The sequence below is a fragment of the Hemitrygon akajei genome, chromosome 27 (assembly GCF_048418815.1).
Source record: "Hemitrygon akajei chromosome 27, sHemAka1.3, whole genome shotgun sequence".
In the NCBI taxonomy this organism is placed as follows: Eukaryota; Metazoa; Chordata; class Chondrichthyes; order Myliobatiformes; family Dasyatidae; genus Hemitrygon; species Hemitrygon akajei.
In genome coordinates, this window is record NC_133150.1 from 53,501,166 (window position 1) to 53,526,674 (window position 25,509).

General features: G+C 52.8%; 1 protein-coding gene across 1 annotated transcript in view; it reads left to right on the forward strand.

The window, feature by feature from the left end:
• The first annotated feature begins 216 nt into the window (after nt 1-216).
• The window catches only part of LOC140717075 (A disintegrin and metalloproteinase with thrombospondin motifs 5-like), a 55,076-nt gene continuing 29,783 nt past the window's right edge, over nt 217-25,509 (forward strand). The window contains exons 1-5 of the mRNA XM_073030254.1: nt 217-270; nt 4,930-5,244; nt 7,994-8,180; nt 11,556-11,719; nt 16,952-17,127. Coding sequence (XP_072886355.1) covers nt 217-270; nt 4,930-5,244; nt 7,994-8,180; nt 11,556-11,719; nt 16,952-17,127 — 896 coding nt within the window. The remainder of the gene's footprint in view (nt 271-4,929; nt 5,245-7,993; nt 8,181-11,555; nt 11,720-16,951; nt 17,128-25,509) is intronic.

The window sequence follows — 25,509 nt, forward strand, 5'->3', positions numbered from 1 at the left end:
AGGAAGCTCTGTGGGAGGGGTGCTGAGGGAGCTCTGTGAGGGAGGGGTGCTGAGGGGGGAGGGAATGCTGTTTGTGGAAGACTTGTAAACTGTGGTGTGGTGGATGGTGACAAAGGTTATCTGAGGCAGGATAGACAAAGACTGGAAGACTTGGTGGGACGAGTGAAAGCTTTCGCTTACACTTGTGCATGCACCTACTCAGTTTCCACCGACTGAATGTGGAAAGACCCAGACAGAGCGGACAGCAAGAATGTTTCCAATAGCCTCAGGGTAAATGGATGTTTGTTTGGAACAGAGATGAGGAGCAATTATTTAGCCAGAGTCCAATGAATCTCATTGGCACAGACAGCTGTAGGGACCAAGTCACTGGGTGTATTTAAAGCGGAGCTTGGTAGGTTCTTTGATTAATAAGGGCATCAAGTTTATGAGAAAAAGGCAGGAGAATAGGTTGAGTCAAAGAGTCATAGAAAAGACAGCACAGAAACAGGCCCTTCAGCCCATCTAATCCAGGCTGAAGCTGCTCCCATACGACCTGCACCAGGACCATATCCCTCCATTCCCCTACCATCCACATACCGAACCAAACTTCACTGACATATTGAAATCAAAATCACATGCATGACTTGTGCCGGCAGCTCGTTCCACGCTCTCATGACCTCCTGAGTGAAGCAATTTCTCCTCATGTTCCCTTAAGATTCCCACCTTTAACCCCTAACCCATAACCCACCCAACCTCCGTGAAAATGCCTGCTTGCATTTATCCTGTCTATACCTCGCTAATACCTCAATCAAATCTCCTCTCAGTCTTCTATGTTCCAAGGAATAAAGTCCTAACCTATTCAATATTTTCCTTATAGCTCAGGGCATCCAGTTCTGGCCAAGTTCACTCAACCTGTTTTCATAAGGCATGCTCCCCAATCCAGGCAACATCCCTGTAAATCTCCTCTGCACCCTTTCTATGGCTTCCACCCTTCCCGTAGTGAGGCGATCAGAACTGAGCACAGTACTCCAAGTGGGGTCTGACCAGGGTCCTATATAGTTGCAACATTACCTCTCGGCTCCTAAACTCAATCTCACAGTTGATGAAGGCCACTACACCATATGCCTTCTTAACCACAGAGTCACCTGCACAGCAGCTTTGAATGTCCTATGGGACTCGGACCCCAAGATCCCTCTGATCCTCCACACTGCCAAGAGTCTTACCATTAATACTAAATTCTGCCATCATATTTGACCGACCAAAATGAACCACCTCACACTTTTTCTGGGATGAACTCCATCTGCCACTTCTCAGCCCAGTTTATGCACCTTATCGATGTCTCACTGTAATCTCTGGCAGCCCTCCCCACTATCCACAACACCCCCAACCTTTGTGTCATCATCAAATTTACTAACCCATCCCTCCACTTCCTCATCCAGGTCATTTATAAAAATCACGAAGAGTAGGGGTCTCAGAACAGATCCCTGAGGCACACTACTGGTGACCGACCTCCATGCAGAATATGACCTGTCTACAACCACCCTTTGCCTTCTGTGGGCAAGCCAGTTCTGGATCCACAAAGCAATGTCCCCTTGGATCTCATGCCTCCTTACTTTCTCCAATAAGCCTTGCATGGGGTACCTAATCAAATGCCTTGCTGAAATCCATATACACTACCATCTACTGCTCTTCCTTCATCAATGTGTTTAGTCATATCCTCAAAAATACAATCGGACTCGTAAGGCACAACTGCCTTTGACAAAGCCATGTTGACTATTCCAAGTATATTATGCCTCTCCAAATGTTCATAAATCCTGCCTCTCAGAATCTTCTCCATCGACTTACCAACCACTGAGGTAAGACTCACTGGTCTATAATTTCCTGGGCTATCTCTTCTCCCTTTCTTGAATAATGGAACAACATCTGCAACCCTCCAATCCTCTGGAACCTCTCCCATCCCCATTGATAATACAAAGGTCATCAACAGAGGCTCAATAATCTCCCCCCTTGCCTCCCACAGTAGACTGGGGCACATTTTGTCCAGTCCCGGCGACTTATCCAACGACGCTTTTCAAAAGCTCCAACACATCCTCTTTCTTAATATCTAAATTCTCGAGCTTTTCAGTCTGCTACAAGTCATCCCTACAATCACCATGATCCTTTTCCATAGTGAATACTAATAGCTCTGCTATCTCCTCCGGTTCCATACATACTTCTCCACTGTCACACTTGAATACATAACTCACACATAATATCTCATCTCCTGTACTCAATGCTTTGATTTGATGAAGGCCAATGTGCCAAAAGCTTTCTTTATAACCCTGTCTAATAAATCAGCCATGATGGAATGGTGGAGCAGGCTCGATGGGCCAACATGGCCTAATTCTGTTCCTATGTTGTATGGTGTTTTCTGGTCTAAGTGGGAAATGAATGCATTGAGAAGGTCAGATAAGTATTGGCCGTGATGGTGATGGTGGTGTGGGATTGTAGTAATTATTGAGAAACTGCGGGTTAGAGGCAGAGCAGACAGTTAAAGCAGCGAGGAGACACACAGGAGACTCATTCTTCATTGGACATGTCAGAAAATATGAGAGCTGAAACGTGTTATTATCGACGTTTGAAACTGGGATAGGTCGCAGCGGGAGCACAGTGTGCAGTGCTGGTCACCGCAGTACAGGGAGGATGTGGCTGGGGGCCTGGACAGAAGTTGCAGGGGAAGATCAGACAGTCTGTGTCTGTTTTCCCTGGGTCAAGAAAGCTGATGGGGAACCTGACATAAAATGATAAGAGGCAAAGAGAGGGTAAGGAGGCAGGATCCTTCTCCAGTTGTAAAGGTTGTCAAAACAAGAGGAGTGTGGGTTGAAGGTGAGGTAGAGGGATTAGAAGGGGTGTCCTGAGTGAGAATGGATTCTCCAGAGGAGGTTTGAAACACAAACACACTGCCTCAGGAGTGAATGGGGGCAGAGAAGGGATGGCGAAGGATGTGGGAAGAGGAGATGGGGGGAAGAGGGGTGTGGGGAGAGGAGACAGGGGGAGAGGGGTGTGGGGAGAGGAGACGGGGAAGAGGGTGTGTGGGGAGAGGAGACGGGGGAGAGGGGTGTGGAGGGAGGATACAGGAGGGAGGGGGTGTGGAGAGAGAAAAATGGGGAGAGGAAAACAGGGGAGAGGGGGTGTGGGGAGAGGAAAACAGGGGGGAGGGGTGAGGGAGAGGAAAATGGGAGAGGGGTGTGGGGAGAGGAAAACAGGGAGATGAGTGAGGGGAGAGGAAAATGGGGAGGAGGGGTGTGGGGAGAGGAAAACAAGGGGAGAGGGGTGTGGGGAGAGGAAAACGGGGAGGGTGAGGGGAGAGGAAAACGGGGGAGAGGGGTGAGGGGAGAGGAAAACAGGGAGAGGGGTGTGGGGAGAGGGAAAACAAGGGGAGAGGGGTGTGGGGAGAGGAAAACGGGGAGGGGTGAGGGGAGAGGAAAACGGGGAGAGGGGTGAGGGGAGAGGAAAACGGGGGAGAGGGGTGTGGGGAGAGAGGAAAACGGGGAGAGGGGTGTGGGGAGAGGAAAACGGGGAGATGAGTGAGGGGAGAGGAAAATGGGGAGGAGAGGGGTGTGGGGAGAGGAAAACAAGGGGAGAGGGGTGTGGGGAGAGGAAAACGGGGAGGGGTGAGGGGAGAGGAAAACGGGGAGAGGGGTGAGGGGAGAGGAAAACAGGGAGAGGGGTGTGGGAGAGGAAAACAGGGGGAGGGGTGAGGGGAGAGGAAAATGGGGAGAGGGGTGTGGGGAGAGGAAAACGGGGAGATGAGTGAGGGGAGAGAAAAATGGGGAGAGGGGTGTGGGGAGAGGAAAACAAGGGGAGAGGGGTGTGGGGAGAGGAAAACAGGGAGGGGTGAGGGGAGAGGAAAACGGGGAGAGGGGTGAGGGGAGAGGAAAACAGGGGAGAGGGGTGTGGGGAGAGGAAAATGGGGAGAGGGGTGTGGGGAGAGGAAAACGGGGAGAGGGGTGTGGGGAGAGGAAAACGGGGAGATGAGTGAGGGGAGAGGAAAATGGGGAAAGGGGTGTGGGGAGAGGAAAACAAGGGGAGAGGGGTGTGGGGAGAGGAAAACGGGGAGGGGTGAGGGGAGAGGAAAACGGGGAGAGGGGTGAGGGGAGAGGAAAACAGGGGAGAGGGGTGAGGGGAGAGGAAAACAGGGGAGAGGGGTGTGGGGAGAGGAAAACAGGGGGAGGGGTGAGGGGAGAGGAAAACGGGGAGATGAGTGAGGGGAGAGGGGTGAGGGGAGAGGAGACAGGGAGACACCCCTCACTCCCCATTCAACCACCCCTTCACCCTAATCCTTCATATCCCAACTCTCTATTCCCTACCCCTTCCCCAATGCCCTTCCCATCCCCCAACCCCTCCCTTTCTATCCCCGAACCACACACTCCCCATTCCCTCACCCCCGTCCCCAGTCTCCTACCCTTTCACCTCATCCCCCACCCCTCGCTCCCCATTCCTCACCCCTTCACTTGACATTCCACCACCACCCACTCATCATTCCCCAACACCCCGTTTCCCATTCTCCCACTCCCCACTATCCATTCCTCCAAACCATGCTCCCCATTCGAAAACTCCTCACTACCCCTTCCCCAACCCCTACTTTCCATTTCCCACCCCCTTGCTCCCTCCCCATTCCATGCCCCCTCGCTACCTCCCCAATCCTTACCCCCCGCTCCCTCCCAATTCCCTATCCCCTCGCTACCTCCCAATTCCCTACCCCCTCACTACCTCATACTCCCTCCCTATTGTCAATCTTTCCCTCTTTCCATTGCCCAGTTTCTTCCTTTCTTCCCTCATTTCTGCCCCTTCTCTGCTTTTATCCCTCCCTGTCTCCTCTTCTCCCCCCATTCTTGCCTCCGAACTTCCCCTTTCTGCCATCTGCTCCCAACCCCCTCCCGCTCCTGCATCATCCCCTCCCCATATCAGGCACACCCAGTGCTCACAGGCACCCCTGTGCTCTCTGCAGCTGATTGCCTCCTGAACAAGCCACCTGTCTCCCTGGCTGAGTCTGTCCCCCTGGCCGGCATAACCTACAACCGGGACATTCAGTGCCAGCTAACTTTTGGACCTGAGTACCAAGCACAGCCGAAACGTGATCCCTGCCCTGTACTCTGGTGCTTGGCTTGGCGCCAGGGGAATTGGCATCATGCCAGTAAGCATCTGCCCGCTGCAGATGGAACACCATGTGGTAAAGAGTCAGTCTGCCTCCGAGGGAATTGCACCCACAACTGGAAACAGCTGGTGCGTACTGGGGAGGGACTACCTGTGTCCAGAGACAGTGTAGAGGGAGCTTCATTCTCTGATTGACCTGTGCCTTGGGAGACTGAGGTGGGATAGTGTAGAGGGAGAGTGTGATGGGACGGTGTAGAGGGAGTGTGTGATGGGATGGTGTGGAGGGAGTGTGTGATGGGACCGTGTAGAGGGTGTGTGTGATGGGACAGTGTAGAGGGAGTGTGTGATGGGACAGTGTAGAGGGAGTCTGTGATGGGATGGTCTAGAGGGAGTGTGTGATGGGACAGTGTAGACGTAGTGTGTGATGGGACAGTGTAGATGTAGTGTGTGATGGGACAGTGTAGAGGGAATGTGTGATGGGACAGTGTAGAGGGAGTGTGTGATGGGACGGTCTAGAGGGAGTGTGTGATGGGACAGTGTAGAGGGAGTGTGTGATGGGACAGTGTAGATGTAGTGTGTGATGGGACAGTGTAGAGGGAGTGTGTGATGGGATAGTGTAGAGGGAGTGTGTGATGGGACAGTCTAGAGGGAGTGTGTGATGGGACAGTGTAGAGGGAGTGTGTGATGGGACAGCGTAGAGGGTGTGTGTGATAGGACAGTGTAGAGGGAGTGTGTGATGGGACAGTGTAGAGGGAGTGTGTGATGGGACGGTCTAGAGGGAGTGTGTGATGGGACAGTGTAGAGGGAGTGTGTGATGGGACAGTGTAGATGTAGTGTGTGATGGGACAGTGTAGAGGGAGTGTGTGATGGGACAGTGTAGAGGGTGTGTGTGATGGGACGGTCTAGAGGGAGTGTGTGATGGGACAGTGTAGAGGGAGTGTGTGATGGGACAGTGTAGATGTAGTGTGTGATGGGACAGTGTAGAGGGAGTGTGTGATGGGACAGTGTAGAGGGAGTGTGTGATGGGACAGTCTAGAGGGAGTGTGTGATGGGACGGTGTAGAGGGAGTGTGTGATGGGACAGCGTAGAGGGAGTGTGTGATGGGACAGTGTAGAGGGAGTGTGTGATGGGACAGTGTAGAGGGAATGTGTGATGGGACGGTCTAGAGGGAATGTGTGATGGGACAGTGTAGAGGGAGTGTGTGATGGGATGGTCTAGAGGGATTGTGTGGTGGGAAAGTGTAGATGTAGTGTGTGATGGGACAGTGTAGAGGGAGTGTGTGATGGGACGGTCTAGAGGGAGTGTGTGATGGGACAGTGTAGATGTAGTGTGTGATGGGACAGTGTAGAGGGAGTGTGTGATGGGATAGTGTAGAGGGAGTGTGTGATGGGACAGTATAGAGGGAGTGTGTGATGGGATGGTCTAGAGGGAGTGTGTGATATGACGGTGTAGAGGGAGTGTGTGATGGGACGGTCTAGAGGGAGTGTGTGATGGGACCGTGTAGAGGGTGTGTGTGAAGGGACGGTGTAGAGGGAGTGTGTGATGGGATGGTCTAGAGGGAGTGTGTGATGGGATGGTCTAGAGGATTGTGTGGTGGGACAGTGTAGATGTAGTGTGTGATGGGACAGCGTAGAGGGTGTGTGTGGTGGGACAGTGTAGAGGGAGTGTGTGATGGGACAGTGTAGAGGGAGTGTGTGATGGGACGGTCTAGAGGGAGTGTGTGATGGGACAGCATAGAGGGTGTGTGTGATGGGACGGTCTAGAGGGAGTGTGTGATGGGACAGTGTAGAGGGTGTGTGTGAAGGGACGGTGTAGAGGGAGTGTGTGATGGGACGGTGTAGAGGGAGTGTGTGATGGGATGGTCTAGAGGGAGTGTGTGATGGGATGGTCTAGAGGGATTGTGTGGTGGGACAGTGTAGATGTAGTGTGTGATGGGACAGTGTAGAGGGAGTGTGTGATGGGACAGTGTAGATGGAGTGTGTGATGGGACAGTGTAGAGGGAGTGTGTGATGGGACGGTCTAGAGGGAGTGTGTGATGGGACAGTGTAGAGGGAGTGTGTGATGGGATGGTCTAGAGGGAGTGTGTGATGTGACAGTGTAGAGGGAGTGTGTGATGGGACAGTGTAGAAGGAGTGTGTGATGGGATGGTCTAGAGGGAGTGTGTGATGTGACAGTGTAGAGGGAGTGTGTGATGGGACGGTCTAGAGGGAGTGTGTGATGGGACAGCGTAGAGGGTGTGTGTGATGGGACAGTATAGAGGGAGTGTGTGATGGGATGGTCTAGAGGGAGTGTGTGATGTGACAGTGTAGAGGGAGTGTGTGATGGAACAGTGTAGAGGGAGTGTGTGATGGGACGGTCTAGAGGGAGTGTGTGATGGGACAGCGTAGAGGGTGTGTGTGATGGGACAGTCTAGAGGGAGTGTGTGATGTGACAGTGTAGAGGGAGTGTGTGATGGGACAGTGTAGAAGGAGTGTGTGATGGGATGGTCTAGAGGGAGTGTGTGATGTGACAGTGTAGAGGGAGTGTGTGATGTGACAGTGTAGAGGGAGTGTGTGATGTGACAGTGTAGAGGGAGTGTGTGATGGGACGGTCTAGAGGGAGTGTGTGATGGGACAGCGTAGAGGGTGTGTGTGATGGGACAGTATAGAGGGAGTGTGTGATGGGATGGTCTAGAGGGAGTGTGTGATGTGACAGTGTAGAGGGAGTGTGTGATGGGATGGTCTAGAGGGAGTGTGTGATGGGACAGTGTAGAGAGAGTGTGGGATGGCATGGTCTTGAGGGAGTGTGTGAAGGGACAGTGTAGATGTAGTGTGTGTATGGATGGTGCAGAGAGAGTTCCACTTTGTGTCTGACCCTTCTGTCTGTTGCTGTTTTTCAGACTCCAGTGGATGGGAGCTGGGGTTCCTGGGGTCCGTGGGGATCTTGCTCTCGCTCCTGTGGGGGTGGGGTCCAATTCTCACGGCGTCGTTGTGACAATCCTGTTCCTGCCAATTTTGGCAAGTTCTGTCTTGGGAAGCGGGAGATGTTCCAGTCGTGTAACCTGAAAGGTTGTCCAGACAATGGCGGTAGGTCACACCCAGGGACAGTGGCAGCACCAACCCTCTCGTATCAGGAGCACTTGCTGGTTGTTACTACCTGCTGCATCGACCTGCTGCCCAGGCCATTGGCATCCTTCACCCACCTCACTGACCATGGGCATCTCGTTCACCTGCCTCACTGCCCATTGGCAACTCCTTCACCCACCTCACTGCCCATGGGCATCTCCTTCACCCTCCTCATTCCCCATTGGCATTTCCTTCATCTGCCTTACTGCCCCTTGGCATCTCCACCCACCTCACTGCCCCTTGGCATCGCCATCCACCTCACTGCCCATTGCCCCACTCTGTTACACTATTATTATTTTACCCTGTCCCAGCTCAATGCACTCTTTGATGAACTGATCTCTTTGAACAGTATGTAAAACAGATTTTTCACTGTATTTTTATATAATAAATCATAATAAATCAATCTGAATTCCCCTCACTCACCTTCTCCACCACCTATGACTGTATGGCTAAGCATAGCTCCTGTTGATGACACCTCTGTTATTGGCCGAATCAAAGGTTCTGACAAATCAGCATCTAGGAGGGAGATTGAAAATCTAACTGAGCAGAACCTCAACAACAACCTCTCACTCAACATCAGCAAGACCAAGGAGCTGATTATTGACTTCAGGAATCAAAGGTCATTGAGCTCATCAGTGGATCAGAGGTGGAGAGGGTCAGTTACTTTAAGTTCCTTGGTGTTATCCTGTTAGACAATCTGTGCTGGCTCCAGCACGTAAGAGCAGTTTTGAAGAAAGGGCGGCAGTGCCTCTAATTCCTTACAAGTTTGTGAAGATTTGTCTTGACATCTAAAACTTTTACATACTTCTATAGATGTATGGTTGAGTGTATACTGACTGGTTGCATCATAGCCTGGTATGGAAACACCTTCAGAAAGTAATGGATGTTACCCAGTCCATCCTGGGTAAAGCCTTCCCCTCCATTGAACACATCTACACAGAGCACTGTTGCAAAAATCAACATCCATCATCAAGGACCCCGACCATCCAGGCCGTGCTCTCTTCTTACTGCTGCTATCAGAAAGAAGGTATAGGAGCCTCAGGACCCACACCACCAGGTTCAGGAATGGTTATTCCCCCTCAACCATCAGACTCTTGAACCCAAAGGGGATTAGCACTCAACTTCACTCGCCCCAACACAGAACTGTTTCCACAAACTCAACACTCACTTTCAAGCAGCCTATCTCATATTCTTGACATTTATTGTTTATTGGAAGTGCAGGCGTAGCCAAGAACACTCACTTCTCAATTGCTAGGATCTTTCAGACTGCTCCAGTGGTGTTTCATATTGTGGCTTCTGGAGATTTACGTAGATAGTGCTGTGTAGTGACTTTGGGATGCTGCCATTTGTAGACATTACTACTGGAGCAATGTATACCTTGTTCATGTTCCATAGTCTTTCAGTGCCTCTTTTCATGCTCTTGCTCACTGCTACCAGAGGAAGGTGTTGCCTTCGATCAGTCTCTCTCTGTCCCTCTCGCTTGCTGCTGAAGGATGGTGTCAAGAGTCTTGGGTCTTGGGCAAGGTTTATTCAATGAGGTTTGTGGATTGGACTTGCACAGTTTATGTTATGATGTGTTTCCATTTTTTATTGTTACTTTGTGTGACGTTGATCAAATGATTGGCTCTGCGACCTGCGCTAGATTGAACTGAACTGAGCTGAAACTGAATGTTTGGTTGACTGTGGTTTGATGTTTTATGTTCTGTGTTTTTTTGCTCATTATTTTGCCGTCTGTGTGATTTGTTCTTTGTTTGCACGTTGGGGATTGATGTTTTCCTTTGAATGGGTTCAGTGGTGTTTCTTTGTTTCGTGGTTGTCTGTGGGAAGAGAAATCTCAGGGTTGTAGAGGGCATACATACTTTGATAATAAATGTACTTTGAATCCTTGAATTCTGCATATTTTTGATTCTTCATTTAGTAATTTCTATAAGTTGTGTGTGTTTGGAATGGCTGTATTGATTAAATAAGTTGTTCTTGCTTGTTTATCTTGTATTATAATATCCTGACAGTCATTATGGATTGTTCTATCTGTAATATTGGATCAGTAGTAATATAATTCGTGGGACTCTGACTCTAAAACGGGATCAGGCTTGTGTTTATAAGCAGGTATGGTGTCTTTTAGGAGTTTGTATTTTAAAACAGAATTTTGGTGAATGATGCTTTGCCACTTGATTGTGTAAGTAATCAGATTGAGTTCAATTGCTACAGGATCCGGTAATGTGTTGGATTGATTCTTGCTTCTCTTGGTATTTTCTACATTTATCATCTTGAATTTGTTATTTTATTATGTATTTTCGATCATTTGTTCTGTTAAACACATCTCGTATTGCCACAAGGAACCCTTCTGTTTCTGGAAGAGGTCCCTGTCTCTGAGACAGGCATTAATTATTAGCAATATTATTTCTTTTGTACTTGCATGGTTATTGTCTTTCGCACACTGGTTGTTTGTCTGTCCTGTTAGGTGTGGTCTTTCATGGATTTTATTTATTTATTTCACAATTAAGCACCCTTTGAGACACAGTGACCCCAGCAACCCCTGACAAACTCAATTAACCCTAACCTAATCATGGGGCAATCTACAATGATCAATGAACCTACCCCGTACGTCTTAGGACTGTGGGAAGGAACTGGGGCACAGAGGGGAAACCTAGACGTTCCACAGGGAGGATGTATACGTACTCCTGCCGGAATTGAACTCTGAACTCCAGTACGCCCCTAACTGTAATAGCATCACAGTAACCACTACGCACCCGTGGCACCTTATTGTGATCCTTAGCTTTACTGAGAATGAATCTCAGGGATGTACAGCATATATTGACATACACACCTTTGATAATACATTTACTTTGAACTGCCTCCTCCTCCTCCTCTGATCTGTCCTCATTGTCCACCTCAGCAGCCTGGCTCACACTCAGCAATGGGGCTTCCTTAAGCACATAGTGACCCAATTTGCCGAGCCGCACATCTTTGGGCATGGGAGGAAAATGGAGCAATCAGGGGGAATGTGGAAAATCCACACGGGCAGCGCCCAACACTCTACAGCTGGGAAGCAGGGGCTCTGCCCACTGCATCTGTGTGCCATTCCCCTGCAGTCTGTATGTGATTGTCCCGAACTGCATCTGCCCTCCACAGTCCAGTCACCCCCAGCCTCCACCTCTACTCCTCCATGCTGCCTCATCGCACTTTCCCAGCTGATCCCCTCCATTGTTCCCTGTGGATAAGGCCATGTCCACCCTTTCTTGGGCCCAGTCCTCTGCCCTTACCCTCCCCTCCCCTCACCATCAACTCCATGGTCAGGTGGCATGTTCCTAATGGGAGATGCACTGTTGCCGACAGGCCTGAGCTTTCGTCAGGAGCAGTGTGAGGAGAGGAATGGGCTGTCGCCAGAGGGGACACTACAGGAATGGGAGCCCTACTACCATGGCATCCGCTGGGCTGACCTCTGTAAACTCAACTGCCTGCTGAAGGGGACAGCTCGTGTCAACGTTTTCTCTATCAAGGTTTGTCTAAATCTCTCCATAACTCTCCCCATTGAGACACCCCTACCACCACCTCCCAGTCCCATCCAGGCATATATATCCCCTACTATTACAGAAAGTTGTAGTAGTAGGGGATTTTAAATTTCCACATATTGACCTGGACTCCCACACTGTGAAAGGGCTAGATGGCTTGGAGTTTGTCAAATGTGTTCAGGAAAGTTTTCTAAATCAATATATGGAGGTACCAACGAGAGAGGATGCAATACCTGATCTCCTATTAGGGAACCAGACAGGTCAGGTGACAGAAGTACGTGTAAGCGAACTTTTTGGGTCCAGTGACCATAATGTCATTAGTTTCAAGTTAATTATGGATAAGGATAGGTCTGGTCCTCAAGAGAATGGCCAATTTTGTGGAAATGAGATAGGATCTATGAAGAGTGGATTGGGATAAGTTGTTTTCTGGCAAGCATGTGTTCAGTAAGTGGAAGGCCTTCAAAGGCAAAATTTTGAGAGCGCAGAGTTTGCAGGTTCCTGCCAGGATTAAAGACAAAGTCAACAGGCATAGGGAACCTTGGTTTTCAAGGGATATTGACGATCTGGTTAAGAAAAAGAGAAAAGTGTATAGCAGGTATAGGCAACAAGGATCAAATGAGGTGAAGAGTATAGAAAATGTAAGAAAAAACTAAAGAAGGAAATCAGGAAGGCAAAAAGAAGACGTGAGGTTGCTTTGGTCGATAATGTGAAGGTAAACTCGAAGAATTTTAAGAGTAAAAGGATAGTAAGGGACAAAATTTGTCCCCTAGAATATCAGAGTGGTCGTCTATACGTGGAGCTTCACGAGATGGGGGCGACCTTAAACAGTTGTTTTGCATCAGTATTTAAAAGGAGTCATCAGTGTGCCCACTGTGCTCCGAGCGAGGAACCCTGGAGCACATCTTCAGCAGTTGCACAAGGGCACTTGGTGAGGGACGGTACCGATGGAGGCATGATCAGGTCCTGAAGACCATCGCTGAAGCCATCAGCGCAGGAGTGGAGTGGACGAAGTGGTCCCGACCCTCCAAGCAGACCATTGCCTTTGTCAGAGCTCGGGATCCACCAAAAGAACATCGGCAGGTATCCTGACCTCTGCAAGGGACTGGCAGCTGTTGGTGACCTCGGAAGGCAGCTGAGGTTCCCCGACCATATCGCAGCCACCACCCCGCGACCAGACATTGTCCTTGTGTCTGAGTCTACGAAGCAGGTGGTGATGCTGGAGCTGTCAGTCCCATGGGAAGATCGCTTGGAAGAGGCCTTTGAAAGGAAGCTATCGAAGTACGCAGGACTGGTCAGCAGCTGCCAGCAGGCTGGATGGAGAGCGAGGTGTCTCCCAGTGGAGGTTGGTTGTAGGGGATTCGCAGCCCGTTCCTTAGCCAGAGCCTACAGCAATTTGGGCATCGAGGGAGAGGAAGAGGAGAGCCATCCGCAGTACCACCGATGTGGCAGAGAGGGCCTCAAGATGGCTGTGGCTAAAGAGAGGGGAGCCATGGAGTCATGCGTAGCTAGCCATCTGGACACAAGCTGGGGTCTGATCAGCCCCAGCTGGGTCACCTGGAGGAGGGTGTATGATGTTGAAAGACCTGAAACACCCGATGATTCCAGAAACATCACTGATGTGTCCAGAAGCATCAGTGGATGTGTGCACACAGCTCAGGAAACTGGCATAGCGTATACAGAAGGAAAGGAAACAAGTAGTAGTGTCATGGAATATATAGAGATTAAAGAGGAGGAGGTGCTTGATGCCTTACAGTGAATAAAGGTAGATAAATGCCCCGGGGCTGACATGATATTCCCTCGGACCTTGAGAGAGACTGGTGTAGAAATTGCAGGGGCCCTGGCAGAAATATTTAATATGTCTTTAGCAACGGGTGCGATGCCAGAGGATTGGAGGGTAACTCATGTTCCGTTGTTTAAAAAGGGCTCCAAAGGTAAACTAGGTAATTACAGGCCAGTGAACCTGACATGAGTAGTAGGTAAATTTTTGGAAGGTGTTCTGCAAGGTCAGATATACAAGTATTTGGATAGCCAAAGCTGATTAAGGATAGTGAGCATGGCTTTGTGCATGGTAGATCGTGTTTAACAAATCTTGTAGAGTTTTTCGAGGAGGTTACCAAGAAAGTAGATAAAGGAAAGGCTGTTGTCTACATGGACTTTAGTAAGGCCTTTGACAAGGTTCACATGGGAGGTTAGTTCAGAAGGTTCAGATGCTAGGTGTCCATGGAGAAGTTGTAAACTGGATTCAAAATTGATTGTGTGGGACAGAGACAGAGAGTGGTAGTGAATGATTGCTTCTCAGACTGGAGGCCTGTGACTCAGGGATCTGTGCTGGAACCATTGTTGTTTGTTGTCTATATCTTCTAGATGATAATGTGGTAAACTGGATCAGCAAGCTTGCTGATGACACTAAGATTGGAGGCGTTGTGGACAGCAAGGATGTCTTTCAAAGCTTGCAGAGGGATCTGAACCAACTGGAAAAATGGGCCAGAAAATGGCAGATGGAACTTAATGCAGACAAGTGTGAGGTGTTGCATTTTGGAAGGACAAATCAAGGTAGGACATACACAGTAAATGGTAGGGCACTGAGGCGTGTGGAGGAACAAAGGGATCTGGGAGTTCAGATACATAATTCCCTGAAAGTGGCGTCACAGGTAGACAGGGTCGTAAAGAAGGCCTTTGGCATCCTGGCATTCATAAATCAAAGTACTGAGTATAGGAGCAAACATGAGGAAATCTGCAGATGCTGAAAATTCAAACAACACACACAAAATGCTGGTGGAACACAGCAGGTCAGGCAGCATCTATAAGGAGAAGCACTGTCAACGTTTCGGGCCGAGATCCTAATGTGAAGGTCTCAGCCCGAAACGTTGACAGTGCTTCTCCTTATAGATGCTGCCTGACCTGCTGTGTTCCACCAGCATTTTGTGTGTGTTGTATTGAGTATAGGAGTTGGGATGTTATGATGAGGTTGTATAAGACATTGGTGAGGTCAAATTTGGAGTATTGTGTGCAGTTCTGGTTACCTAACTATAGGAAGGATATCAGTAAGATTGAAAGAGTGCAGAGAAGATTTACTACGATGATGCTGGGTCTTCAGGAGTTGAGTTACAGGGAAAGATTAAACAGGTTAGGACTTTATTCCTTGGAGCATAGAAGAATGAGGGGGAATTTGATAGAGGTTTACAAAATTATGAGGGGTATAGACAGAGTAAATGCGAGTAGGCTCTTTCCACTTAGACTTGGAGAGATAAATACAAGAGGACATGGCTTTAGGGTGAGAGGGAAAAGGTTTAGGGGGAGCATTAGGGGGAATTACTTCACTCAGAGAGGGGTGGGACTGTGGAACGAGCTACCATCTGACGTGGTAAATGTGGGCTCACTCTTAAGTTTTAAGAATAAATTGGATGGCTACATGGATGGGAGAGGTCTGGAGGGTTATGGACTGGGTGCAGGTTAATGGAACTAGCAGAATAAAGTTTCGGCAGAGACCAGAAGGGCCGAATGGCCTGTTTTCTGTGCTGTAGTGTTCTTTCCAGAACAACGCAGCTCCACCACCATACCACCACGTTGGGTCAAGACACGTCAACACTGGGTCAATGCAGCACCAAAGCAGAGTCAACAAGTGCCTCTTTCTGGCTACACCTTCCCCCACCCTTGTGACTCCCTGCTGATGCCCCCATGGGCGATCCCAACAGCTTCTTCTACAGTTCTGATCAAAAAGCTCCAGACCCTCATTTTCTGTACCTCCCTCTGTAACTGGATCCTCCACTTCCTAACCAGAAGACCACAATCTGTGTGGATCAGAAATAACATCACCACCTCGCTGACAATCTCAGGGCACACCTCTGGATGCTTGCTCAGCTTACTGCTCTGCTCTCTCTCCACCAATGATTGTGTGGCTAGGCACGGCTCAAATCCCAGATGCCATCTATAAATTTGCTGACAACACAACTATTTCAGATGGTGATGAGAGGGCATACAGGAGTGAGATATATCACCTAGTTGAAGGGTGTCACAGCAACAACCTTGCACCCAACGTCAGTAAGACCAAAGAACTAATTATGGACTTCCGAAAGGTTAAGACAAGGGAACACACACCAGTCCTCACAGAGGGATCAGAAATGGAAAGAGTGAGCAATTTCAAGTTCCTGGGGATCTATCCTGAGCCCAACATATTGATGAAGCTGTAATGAAGGTCCAACAGCAACTATATTTCATTGGGAGTTTGAAGAGATTTGGTTTGCCATCAAAGACATTCAGAGATTTCTACAGATGTACCATGGAGAGCATTGTAACTGGCTGCATCACCGTCTGGTATTGAGTGAGGGGAGGTGTGGGAGTGGGGGGACTACTGCACAGGATTGCAATCAACTGCAGAGAGTTGTGAACTCAGTCAGCTCCATCATGGGCACTAGCCTCCAGTGTCCAGGACATCTTGAAGGAGCAGTGCCTCAAAATGGCAACGTCCATCATTAAGGATTGAAATCACCCAGGACATGCCACGTTCTCATTGAAGGAGGTGGTACAGGAGCCTGAGACACACCTACAATGTTAAAGGAACTGCTTCTTCCCCTCTCAATGGACATTGAACCCACGAACACTACCACATCACTTTTTGATTTTTATTTTTGCTCTACTTATTTAATTTAACCATTATATATACTGAAAGAAATTCATGGTGTTTTTCTATTATTATGTACTGTATTATGTTCTACTGTTGCTGCAAAGACAACAAATTTCACGACATATGCGGGTCATACTAAACCTCACGCTGAGTGGCCTGGATGTCTGATCCTCAGTGACCCGATCCCTTGGTCCAAACACTGACCTCTCACCTTGCAAATGAACCCATGGATTCCCACTCCTGTCTTTGCGACCTCACAACTAACCTCACTTCTATGTGTAACTTCATGCCTGCCCTCTGCATGACCTCTGCTCACTATGTAACCCTCTGCATGACCTCTGCTCACTATGTAACCCGAGGCTGACCTCTGCTCACTATGTAACCCGAGGCTGACCTCTGCTCACTATGTAACCCGAGACTGACCTCTGCTCACTATGTAACCCGAGGCTGACCTCTGCTCACTATGTAACCCGAGACTGACCTCTGCTCACTATGTAACCCGAGGCTGACCTCTGCTCACTATGTAACCTGAGACTGACCTCTGCTCACTATGTAACCCGAGGCTGACCTTTGCTCTTTGCCCCAACTTTCTGCAGGTGAAGGATGGGACGCAGTGTTTCCCACACAGCAATGCTGTGTGTGTGCGGAGCCAGTGTGTGAAGACCGGCTGTGATGGGCTGATTGGCTCCAGGAAGCGCTACAGTTCTTGTGGTGTGTGCGGGGGTCTTGAAGCAAACTGCAAGAGGGTGGTCCATCACTACCATAGCAGAGTGTGAGTGAACCCTGCAACTTCACCTCTGGACCCTGCCCTTTCATCTCCAAACCCTCTTTCTGTATACAAGCTCTGCAACCTCCAGATTCTTTTATTGAACTCCAAGCTAACTGCACAACCTTCCTATGATCTGCCCCTCAGCCTCTGAACCCTACCTTTTAAAATAATGACCCACTAAGGACCTATGCCCCTCACCCAATCAAAATGATGACCCACTGCCTTAGATCTCACTGCTGATGAATTTCTTCCTGCCAAACCCCAACCCCCAACCCGTCAAACTTACAACTCCCTTGCCCTTTGACCCTGGAACCTTGCAAAAATTTCGATCATTGACTCTTCGATTTTTCTTCTCTAGCTCATCCCCTCCCCCCACTCTTCATCCTTGACCCCACTAACTGGACAGCCCTTCAGCCTTTCAGCTGTTGATCTCTTGACCCTTCATCTGACCAAGCAGATGACCGATGCTCTGACATATAACCTACCATGGTGCACAATAATATCATATTCCCTTTGGGCACTTATTCACCATCCCTCAGTTTCCACTCTCGGATCCTTGACTTCCTGACCATTCCCACTACTCCCTTTCACTTATTGCTCCTGGTAACCTTACCGTGTTCTCCACTGATGGCCAACCAATGAGCTGGACTCCTACATCTGCCACAGTCTAATCCTCAGAATGTGATTGCAACATGTCCCAGGAGAGAGTGCGGTGGGAATTGTCAACAGAAACAACCAGACTAATTGATTAAATTAACTCCATCATCAAATCAGAGACGTGCAGAACAATGAACTGCCCTCCAGACCATCCATATTCAGGCTGACCAAGATATACAGTCAAGATAATTCCATTTCCCACTGGTTGACCCATATCCTTCGAAACTCTTGTAATCCAAATCCCTGAGGAGATTCCTTCAATGTATCTAACATACTGAACCTGCTTGCAGCACTTCCTCTGACAGCTGCTTCTATTTATCCACCACCCGCTGTGTGGAAAAAAATTTCCTCTGTTTCGAATAAAACCTTTCACCTCTGACTTTAAAATTTTGTTCCTTGGATTCAGTTTCCATATATTAGAGGAAAAATAGCTCAAACTGTCTAATGTCTCCCTATAACTCAATCCAGTTTGTCTCCTATCTCCCTGAAACACAGTCCAGACCATCCCATCTCTCACTGAAACACTGTCCAGACAGACTAATCTCTCCCTGTACAGAGTACAGACTGTCCAAACTCTCCCTATAACTCGGTACAGACTGTCTAAACTCTCCACGTAACTGAACCTAGACCATCTCCTCTCTCACTGCAACACAGTCCAGACTGTCTAATCTCTCCCTGTAACTCAGCTCAAACTCTCTCCTCTCTCCCCACAACTCAGTCCAGACAGTCTCCTCTCTCCCCGCAACTGCGTCTGGACTCTGTCCTCTCTCCCCACAACTTGGACCGGACTCTCTCCTCTCTCCCCGCAACTCAGTCCAGACTCTCTCCTCTCTCCCCGCAACTCGGTCCGGACTCTCTCCTCTCTCCCCCAACTCGGTCCGGACTGTCTACTCTCTCCCCGCAACTCGGTCCGGACAGTCCCCTCTCTCCCCGCAACTCGGACCGGACTCTCTCCTCTCTCCCGCAACTCGGTCTGGACTCTCTCCTCTCTCCCCGCAACTCGGGCCGGACTCTCTCCTCTCTCCCCGCAACTCGGTCCGGACTGTCTCCTCTCTCCCACAACTCGGTCCGGAATGTCTGCTCTCTCCCCCAACTCGGTCCAGTCTCTCTCCCCACAACTCGGTCCGGACTGTCTCCTCTCTCCCCGCAACTGTGTCCGGACTCTCTCCTCTCTCCCCGCAACTCGGTCTGGACTCTCTTCTCTCTCCCGGCAACTCGGTCCAGACTGTCTCCTCTCTCCCCGCAACTCGGTCCGGACTCTCTCCTCTCTCCCCGCAACTCGGTCCGGACTCTCTCCTCTCTCCCCGCAACTCGGTCCGGACTCTCTCCTCTCTCCCCCAACTCGGTCCGGACTCTCTCCTCTCTCCCCCAACTCGGTCCGAACTCTCTCCTCTCTCCCCGCAACTCGGTCCGGACTGTCTCCTCTCTCCCCCCAACTCGGTCCAGACTCTCTCATCTCTCCCCCCAACTCGGTCCAGACTCTCTGCTCTCTCCCCCAACTCGGTCCGGACTCTCTCCTCTCTCCCCGCAACTCGGTCCAGACTCTCTCCTCTCTACCCGCAACTCGGTCCGGACTGTCTCCTCTCTCTCCGCAACTGTGTCCGGACTCTCTCCTCTCTGCCCGCAACTCGGTCCGGACTCTCTCCCCTCTCCCCGCAACTCGGTCCGGACTCTCTGCTCTCTCCCCGCAACTCGGTCCGGACTGTCTGCTCTCTGCCCGCAACTGTGTCCGGACTCTCTCCTCTCTCCCCCAACTCGGTCCGGACTGTCTCCTCTCTCCCCGCAACTATGTCCGGACTCTCTCCTCTCTCCCCGCAACTCGGTCCGGACTCTCTCCTCTCTCCCCGCAACTCGGTCCGGACTCTCTGCTCTCTCCCCGCAACTCGGTCCGGACTGTCTCCTCTCTCCCCGCAACTCGGTCCGGACTCTCTCCTCTCTCCCGCAACTCGGTCCGTGTCTACTCTCTCCCCGCAACTCGGTCCGGACTCTCTCCTCTCTACCCGCAACTCGGTCCGGACTCTCTCCTCTCTCCCCCAACTCGGTCCAGACTCTCTCCTCTCTCCCCCAACTCGGTCCGGACTCTCTACTCTCTCCCCCAACTCAGTCCAGACTCTCTCCTCTATCCCCGCAACTCGGTCCAGACTCTCTCCTCTCTCCCCCAACTCGATCCGAACTCTCTCCTCTCTCCCCGCAACTCGGTCCGGACTGTCTCCTCTCTACCCCCAACTCGGTACAGACTCTCTCCTGCCTCCCCCCAAATCGGTCCAGAATCTCTGCTCTCTCCCCCAACTCGGTCCGGACTCTCTCCTCTCTCCCCCAACTCGGTCCGGACTGTCTCCTCGCAACTCGGTCCGGACTGTCTCCTTGCATCTCGGTCCGGACTGTCTCCCGAAACTCGGTCCGGACTGTCTCCCATCTCCCCGCATCTCGGTCCGGACTGTCTCCTCTCTCCCCGCAACTCGGTCCAGACTCTCTCCTCTCTCCCCGCAACTCGGTCCAGACTCTCTCCTCTCTCCCCGCAACTCAGTCCGGACTCTCTCCTCTCTCCTCGCAACTCGGACCGGACTCTCTCCTCTCTCCTCGCAACTCGGACCGGACTCTCTCCTCTCTCCCCGCAACTCGGTCCAGACTCTCTCCTCTCTCCCTGCAACTCGGTCCAGACTGTCTCCTCTCTCCCCCAACTCTGTCCGGACTCTCTCCTCTCTCCCCCAACTCAGTCCAGACTCTCTCCTCTCTCCCCGAAACTCGGTCCGGACTCTCTCCTCTCTCCCCGCAACTCGGTCCGGACTCTCTCCTCTCTCCCTGCAACTCAGTCCAGACTGTCTCCTCTCTCCCCCAACTCGGTCCGGACTCTCTCCTCTCTCCCCCAACTCAGTCCAGACTCTCTCCTCTCTCCCCGCAACTCGGTCCGGCCTCTCTCCTCACTCCCCGCAACTCGGTCCAGACTCTCTCCTCTCTCCCCGCAACTCGGTCCGGACTCTCTCCTCTCTCCCTGCAACTCGGTCCAGACTGTCTCCTCTCTCCCCCAACTCGGTCCGGACTCTCTCCTCTCTCCCCCAACTCGGTCCGGCCTCGCTCCTCTCTCCCCCAACTCGGTCCGGACTCTCTCCCCTCTCCCCCCAACTCGGTCCAGACTCTCTCCTCTCTCCGCAACTCGGTCCAGACTCTCTCCTCTCTCCCCGCAACTCAGTCCGGACTCTCTCCTCTCTCCTCGCAACTCGGACTGGACACTCTCCTCTCTCCCCCAACTCAGTCCAGACTCTCTCCTCTCTCCCCGCAACTCGGTCTGGCCTCTCTCCTCACTCCCCGCAACTCGGTCCACTCTCTCTCCTCTCTCCCCGAAACTCGGTCCGGACTCTCTCCTCTCTCCCCGCAACTCTGTCCGGACTCACTCCTCTCTCCCTGCAACTCGGTCCAGACTGTTTCCTCTCTCCCCCAACTCGGTCCGCACTCTCTCCCCTCTCCCCCCAACTCGGTCCAGACTCTCTCCTCTCTCCGCAACTCGGTCCAGACTCTCTCCTCTCTCCCCGCAACTCAGTCCGGACCCTCTCCCCTCTCCCCGAATCTCGGTCCGGACACTCTCCTCTCTCCCCGCAACTCGGTCCGGACTCTCTCCTCACTCCCCGCATCTCGGTCCGGAATGTCTGCTCTCTCCCCCAACTCCGTCCAGACTCTCTCCCCGCAACTCGGTCCGGACTGTCTCCTCTCTCCCCGCAACTGTGTCCGGACTCTCTCCTCTCTCCCCGCAACTCGGTCTGGACTCTCTCCTCTCTCCTGGCAACTCGGTCCGGACTGTCTCCTCTCTCCCCGCAACTCGGTCCGGACTCTCTCCTCTCTCCCCGCAACTTGGTCCGGACTCTCTCCTCTCTCCCCCAACTCGGTCCGGACTGTCTCCTCTCTCCCCGCAACTCGGTCCGGACTCTCTCCTCTCTCCCCGCAACTTGGTCCGGACTCTCTCCTCTCTCCCCCAACTCGGTCCGGACTCTCTCCTCTCTCCCCCAACTCGGTCCAGACTGTCTCCTCTCTCCCCTCAACTCGGTCCGGACTCTCTCCTCTCTCCCCGCAACTGTGTCCGGACTCTCTCCTCTCTCCCCCAACTCTGTACGGACTCTCTCCTCTCTCCCCCAACTCGGTCCGGACTGTCTCCTCTCGCCCCGCAACTCGGTCCGGACTGTCTCCTTGCATCTCGGTCCGGACTGTCTCCCCGAAACTCGGTCCTGACTGTCTCCCATCTCCCCGCAACTCGGTCCGGACTGTCTCCCATCTCCCCGCAACTCGGTCCGGACTGTCTCCTCTCTCCCCGCAACTCGGTCCAGACTCTCTCCTCTCTCCCTTCAACTCAGTCCAGACTCTCTCCTCTCTCCCCGCAACTCGTTCCGGACTCTCTCCTCGCTCCCCGCAACTGTGTCCGGACTCTCTCCTCGCTCCCCGCAACAGTGTCCGGACTCTCTCCTCTCTCCCCGCAACTCGGTCCGGCCTCTATCCTCTCTCCCCGCAACTCAGTCCGGACTTTCTCCCGGCAACTCGGTCCGGACTCTCTCCTCTCTTCCTGCAACTCAGTCCAGACTGTCTCCTCTCTCCCCCAACTCGGTCCGGACTCTCTCCTCTCTCCCCCAACTCAGTCCAGACTCTCTCCTCTCTACCCGCAACTCGGTCCGGCCTCTCTCCTCTCTCCTCGCAACTCGGTCCAGACTCTCTCCTCTCTCCCCGAAACTCGGTCCGGACTATCTCCTCTCTCCCCGCAACTCGGTCCGGACTCTCTCCTCTCTCCCCGCAACTCAGTCCGGACTTTCTCCCGGCAACTCGGTCCGGACACTCTCCTCTCTCCCTGCAACTCGGTCCAGACTGTCTCCTCTCTCCCCCAACTCGGTCCGGACTCTCTCCCCTCTCCCCCGAACTCGGTCCAGACTCTCTCCTCTCTCCCCACAACTCGGTCCGGACTCTCTCCTCTCTCCCCGCGACTCGGTCCGGACTCTCTCCTCTCTCCCCTCAACTCGGTCCAGACTCTCTCCTCTCTACCCACAACTCAGTCCGGACTGTCTCCTCTTTCACGGCAACTCGGTCCGGACTCTCTCCTCTCTCCCCGCAACTCGGTCCGGACTGTCTCCTCTCTCCCCACAACTGTGTCCGGACTCTCTCCTCTCTCCCCGCAATTCGGTCCGGCCTCTCTCCTCTCTCCCCGCAACTCAGTCCAGACTTTCTCCCGGCAACTCGGTCCGGACTATCTCCTCTCTCCCTGCAACTCAGTCCAGACTGTCTCCTCTCTCCCCGAAACTCGGTCCGGACTCTCTCCTCTCTCCCCGCAACTCGGTCCGGACTCTCTCCTCTCTCCCCGCAACTCAGTCCGGACTTTCTCCCGGCAACTCGATCCGGACTCTCTCCTCTCTCCCTGCAACTCGGTCCAGACTGTCTCCTCTCTCCCCCAACTCGGTCCGGACTCTCTCCCCTCTCCCCCCAACTCGGTCCAGACTCAGTCCTCTCTCCCCACAACTCGGTCCGGACTCTCTCCTCTCTCCCCGCAACTCAGTCCAGACTTTCTCCCGGCAACTCGGTCCGGACTATCTCCTCTCTCCCTGCAACTCAGTCCAGACTGTCTCCTCTCTCCCCGAAACTCGGTCCGGACTCTCTCCTCTCTCCCCGCAACTCGGTCCGGACTCTCTCCTCTCTCCCCGCAACTCAGTCCGGACTTTCTCCCGGCAACTCGATCCGGACTCTCTCCTCTCTCCCTGCAACTCGGTCCAGACTGTCTCCTCTCTCCCCCAACTCGGTCCGGACTCTCTCCCCTCTCCCCCCAACTGTGTCCGGACTCTCTCCTCTCTCCCCACAACTCGGTCCGGACTCTCTCCTCTCTCCCCGCAACTCAGTCCAGACTTTCTCCCGGCAACTCGGTCCGGACTATCTCCTCTCTCCCTGCAACTCAGTCCAGACTGTCTCCTCTCTCCCCGAAACTCGGTCCGGACTCTCTCCTCTCTCCCCGCAACTCGGTCCGGACTCTCTCCTCTCTCCCCGCAACTCAGTCCGGACTTTCTCCCGGCAACTCGATCCGGACTCTCTCCTCTCTCCCTGCAACTCGGTCCAGACTGTCTCCTCTCTCCCCCAACTCGGTCCGGACTCTCTCCCCTCTCCCCCCAACTCGGTCCAGACTCTCTCCTCTCTCCCCACAACTCGGTCCGGACTCTCTCCTCTCTCCCCGCGACTCGGTCCGGACTCTCTCCTCTCTCCCCGCAACTCGGTCCGGACTGTCTCCTCTCTCCCCACAACTGTGTCCGGACTCTCTCCTCTCTCCCCGCAATTCGGTCCGGCCTCTCTCCTCTCTCCCCGCAACTCAGTCCAGACTTTCTCCCGGCAACTCGGTCCGGACTATCTCCTCTCTCCCTGCAACTCAGTCCAGACTGTCTCCTCTCTCCCCCAACTCGGTCCGGACTCTCTCCTCTCTCCCCCAACTCAGTCCAGACTCTCTCCTCTCTACCCGCAACTCGGTCCGGCCTCTCTCCGCTCTCCTCGCATCTCGGTCCAGACTCTCTCCTCTCTCCCCAAAACTCGGTCCGGACTCTCTCCTCTCTCCCCGCAACTCGGTCCGGACTCTCTCCTCTCTCCCCGCAACTCAGTCCGGACTTTCTCCCGGCAACTCGATCCGGACTCTCTCCTCTCTCCCTGCAACTCGGTCCAGACTGTCTCCTCTCTCCCCCAACTCGGTCCGGACTCTCTCCCCTCTCCCCCCAACTCGGTCCAGACTCTCTCCTCTCTCCCCACAACTCGGTCTGGACTCTCTCCTCTCTCCCCGCGACTCGGTCCGGACTCTCTCCTCTCTCCCCCAACTCGGTCCAGACTCTCTCCACTCTACCCGCAACTCAGTCCGGACTGTCTCCTCTTTCACGGCAACTCGGTCCGGACTCTCTCCTCTCTCCCCGCAACTCGGTCCGGACTGTCTCCTCTCTCCCCGCAACTCGGTCCGGACTCTCTCCTCTCTCCCCGCAACTCGGTCCGGATTCTCTCCTCTCTCCCGCAACTCGGTCCGGACTCTCTCCTCTCTCCCCGCAACTCTGTCCGGACTCACTCCTCTCTCCCTGCAACTCGGTCCAGACTGTTTCCTCTCTCCCCCAACTCGGTCCGCACTCTCACCCCTCTCCCCCCAACTCGGTCCAGACTCTCTCCTCTCTCCGCAACTCGGTCCAGACTCTCTCCTCTCTCCCCGCAACTCAGTCCGGACTCTCTCCTCTCTCCTCGCAACTCGGACCGGACTCTCTCCTCTCTCCCCGCAACTCGGTCCGGACCCTCTCCCCTCTCCCCGCATCTCGGTCCGGACACTCTCCTCTCTCCCCCGCAACTCGGTCCGGACTCTCTCCTCACTCCCCGCATCTCGGTCCGGAATGTCTGCTCTCTCCCCCAACTCCGTCCAGACTCTCTCCCCGCAACTCGGTCCGGACTGTCTCCTCTCTCCCCGCAACTGTGTCCGGACTCTCTCCTCTCTCCCCGCAACTCGGTCTGGACTCTCTCCTCTCTCCTGGCAACTCGGTCCGGACTGTCTCCTCTCTCCCCGCAACTCGGTCCGGACTCTCTCCTCTCTCCCCGCAACTTGGTCCGGACTCTCTCCTCTCTCCCCCAACTCGGTCCGGACTGTCTCCTCTCTCCCCGCAACTGGGTCCGGACTCTCTCCTCTCTCCCCGCAACTTGGTCCGGACTCTCTCCTCTCTCCCCCAACTCGGTCCGGACTCTCTCCTCTCTCCC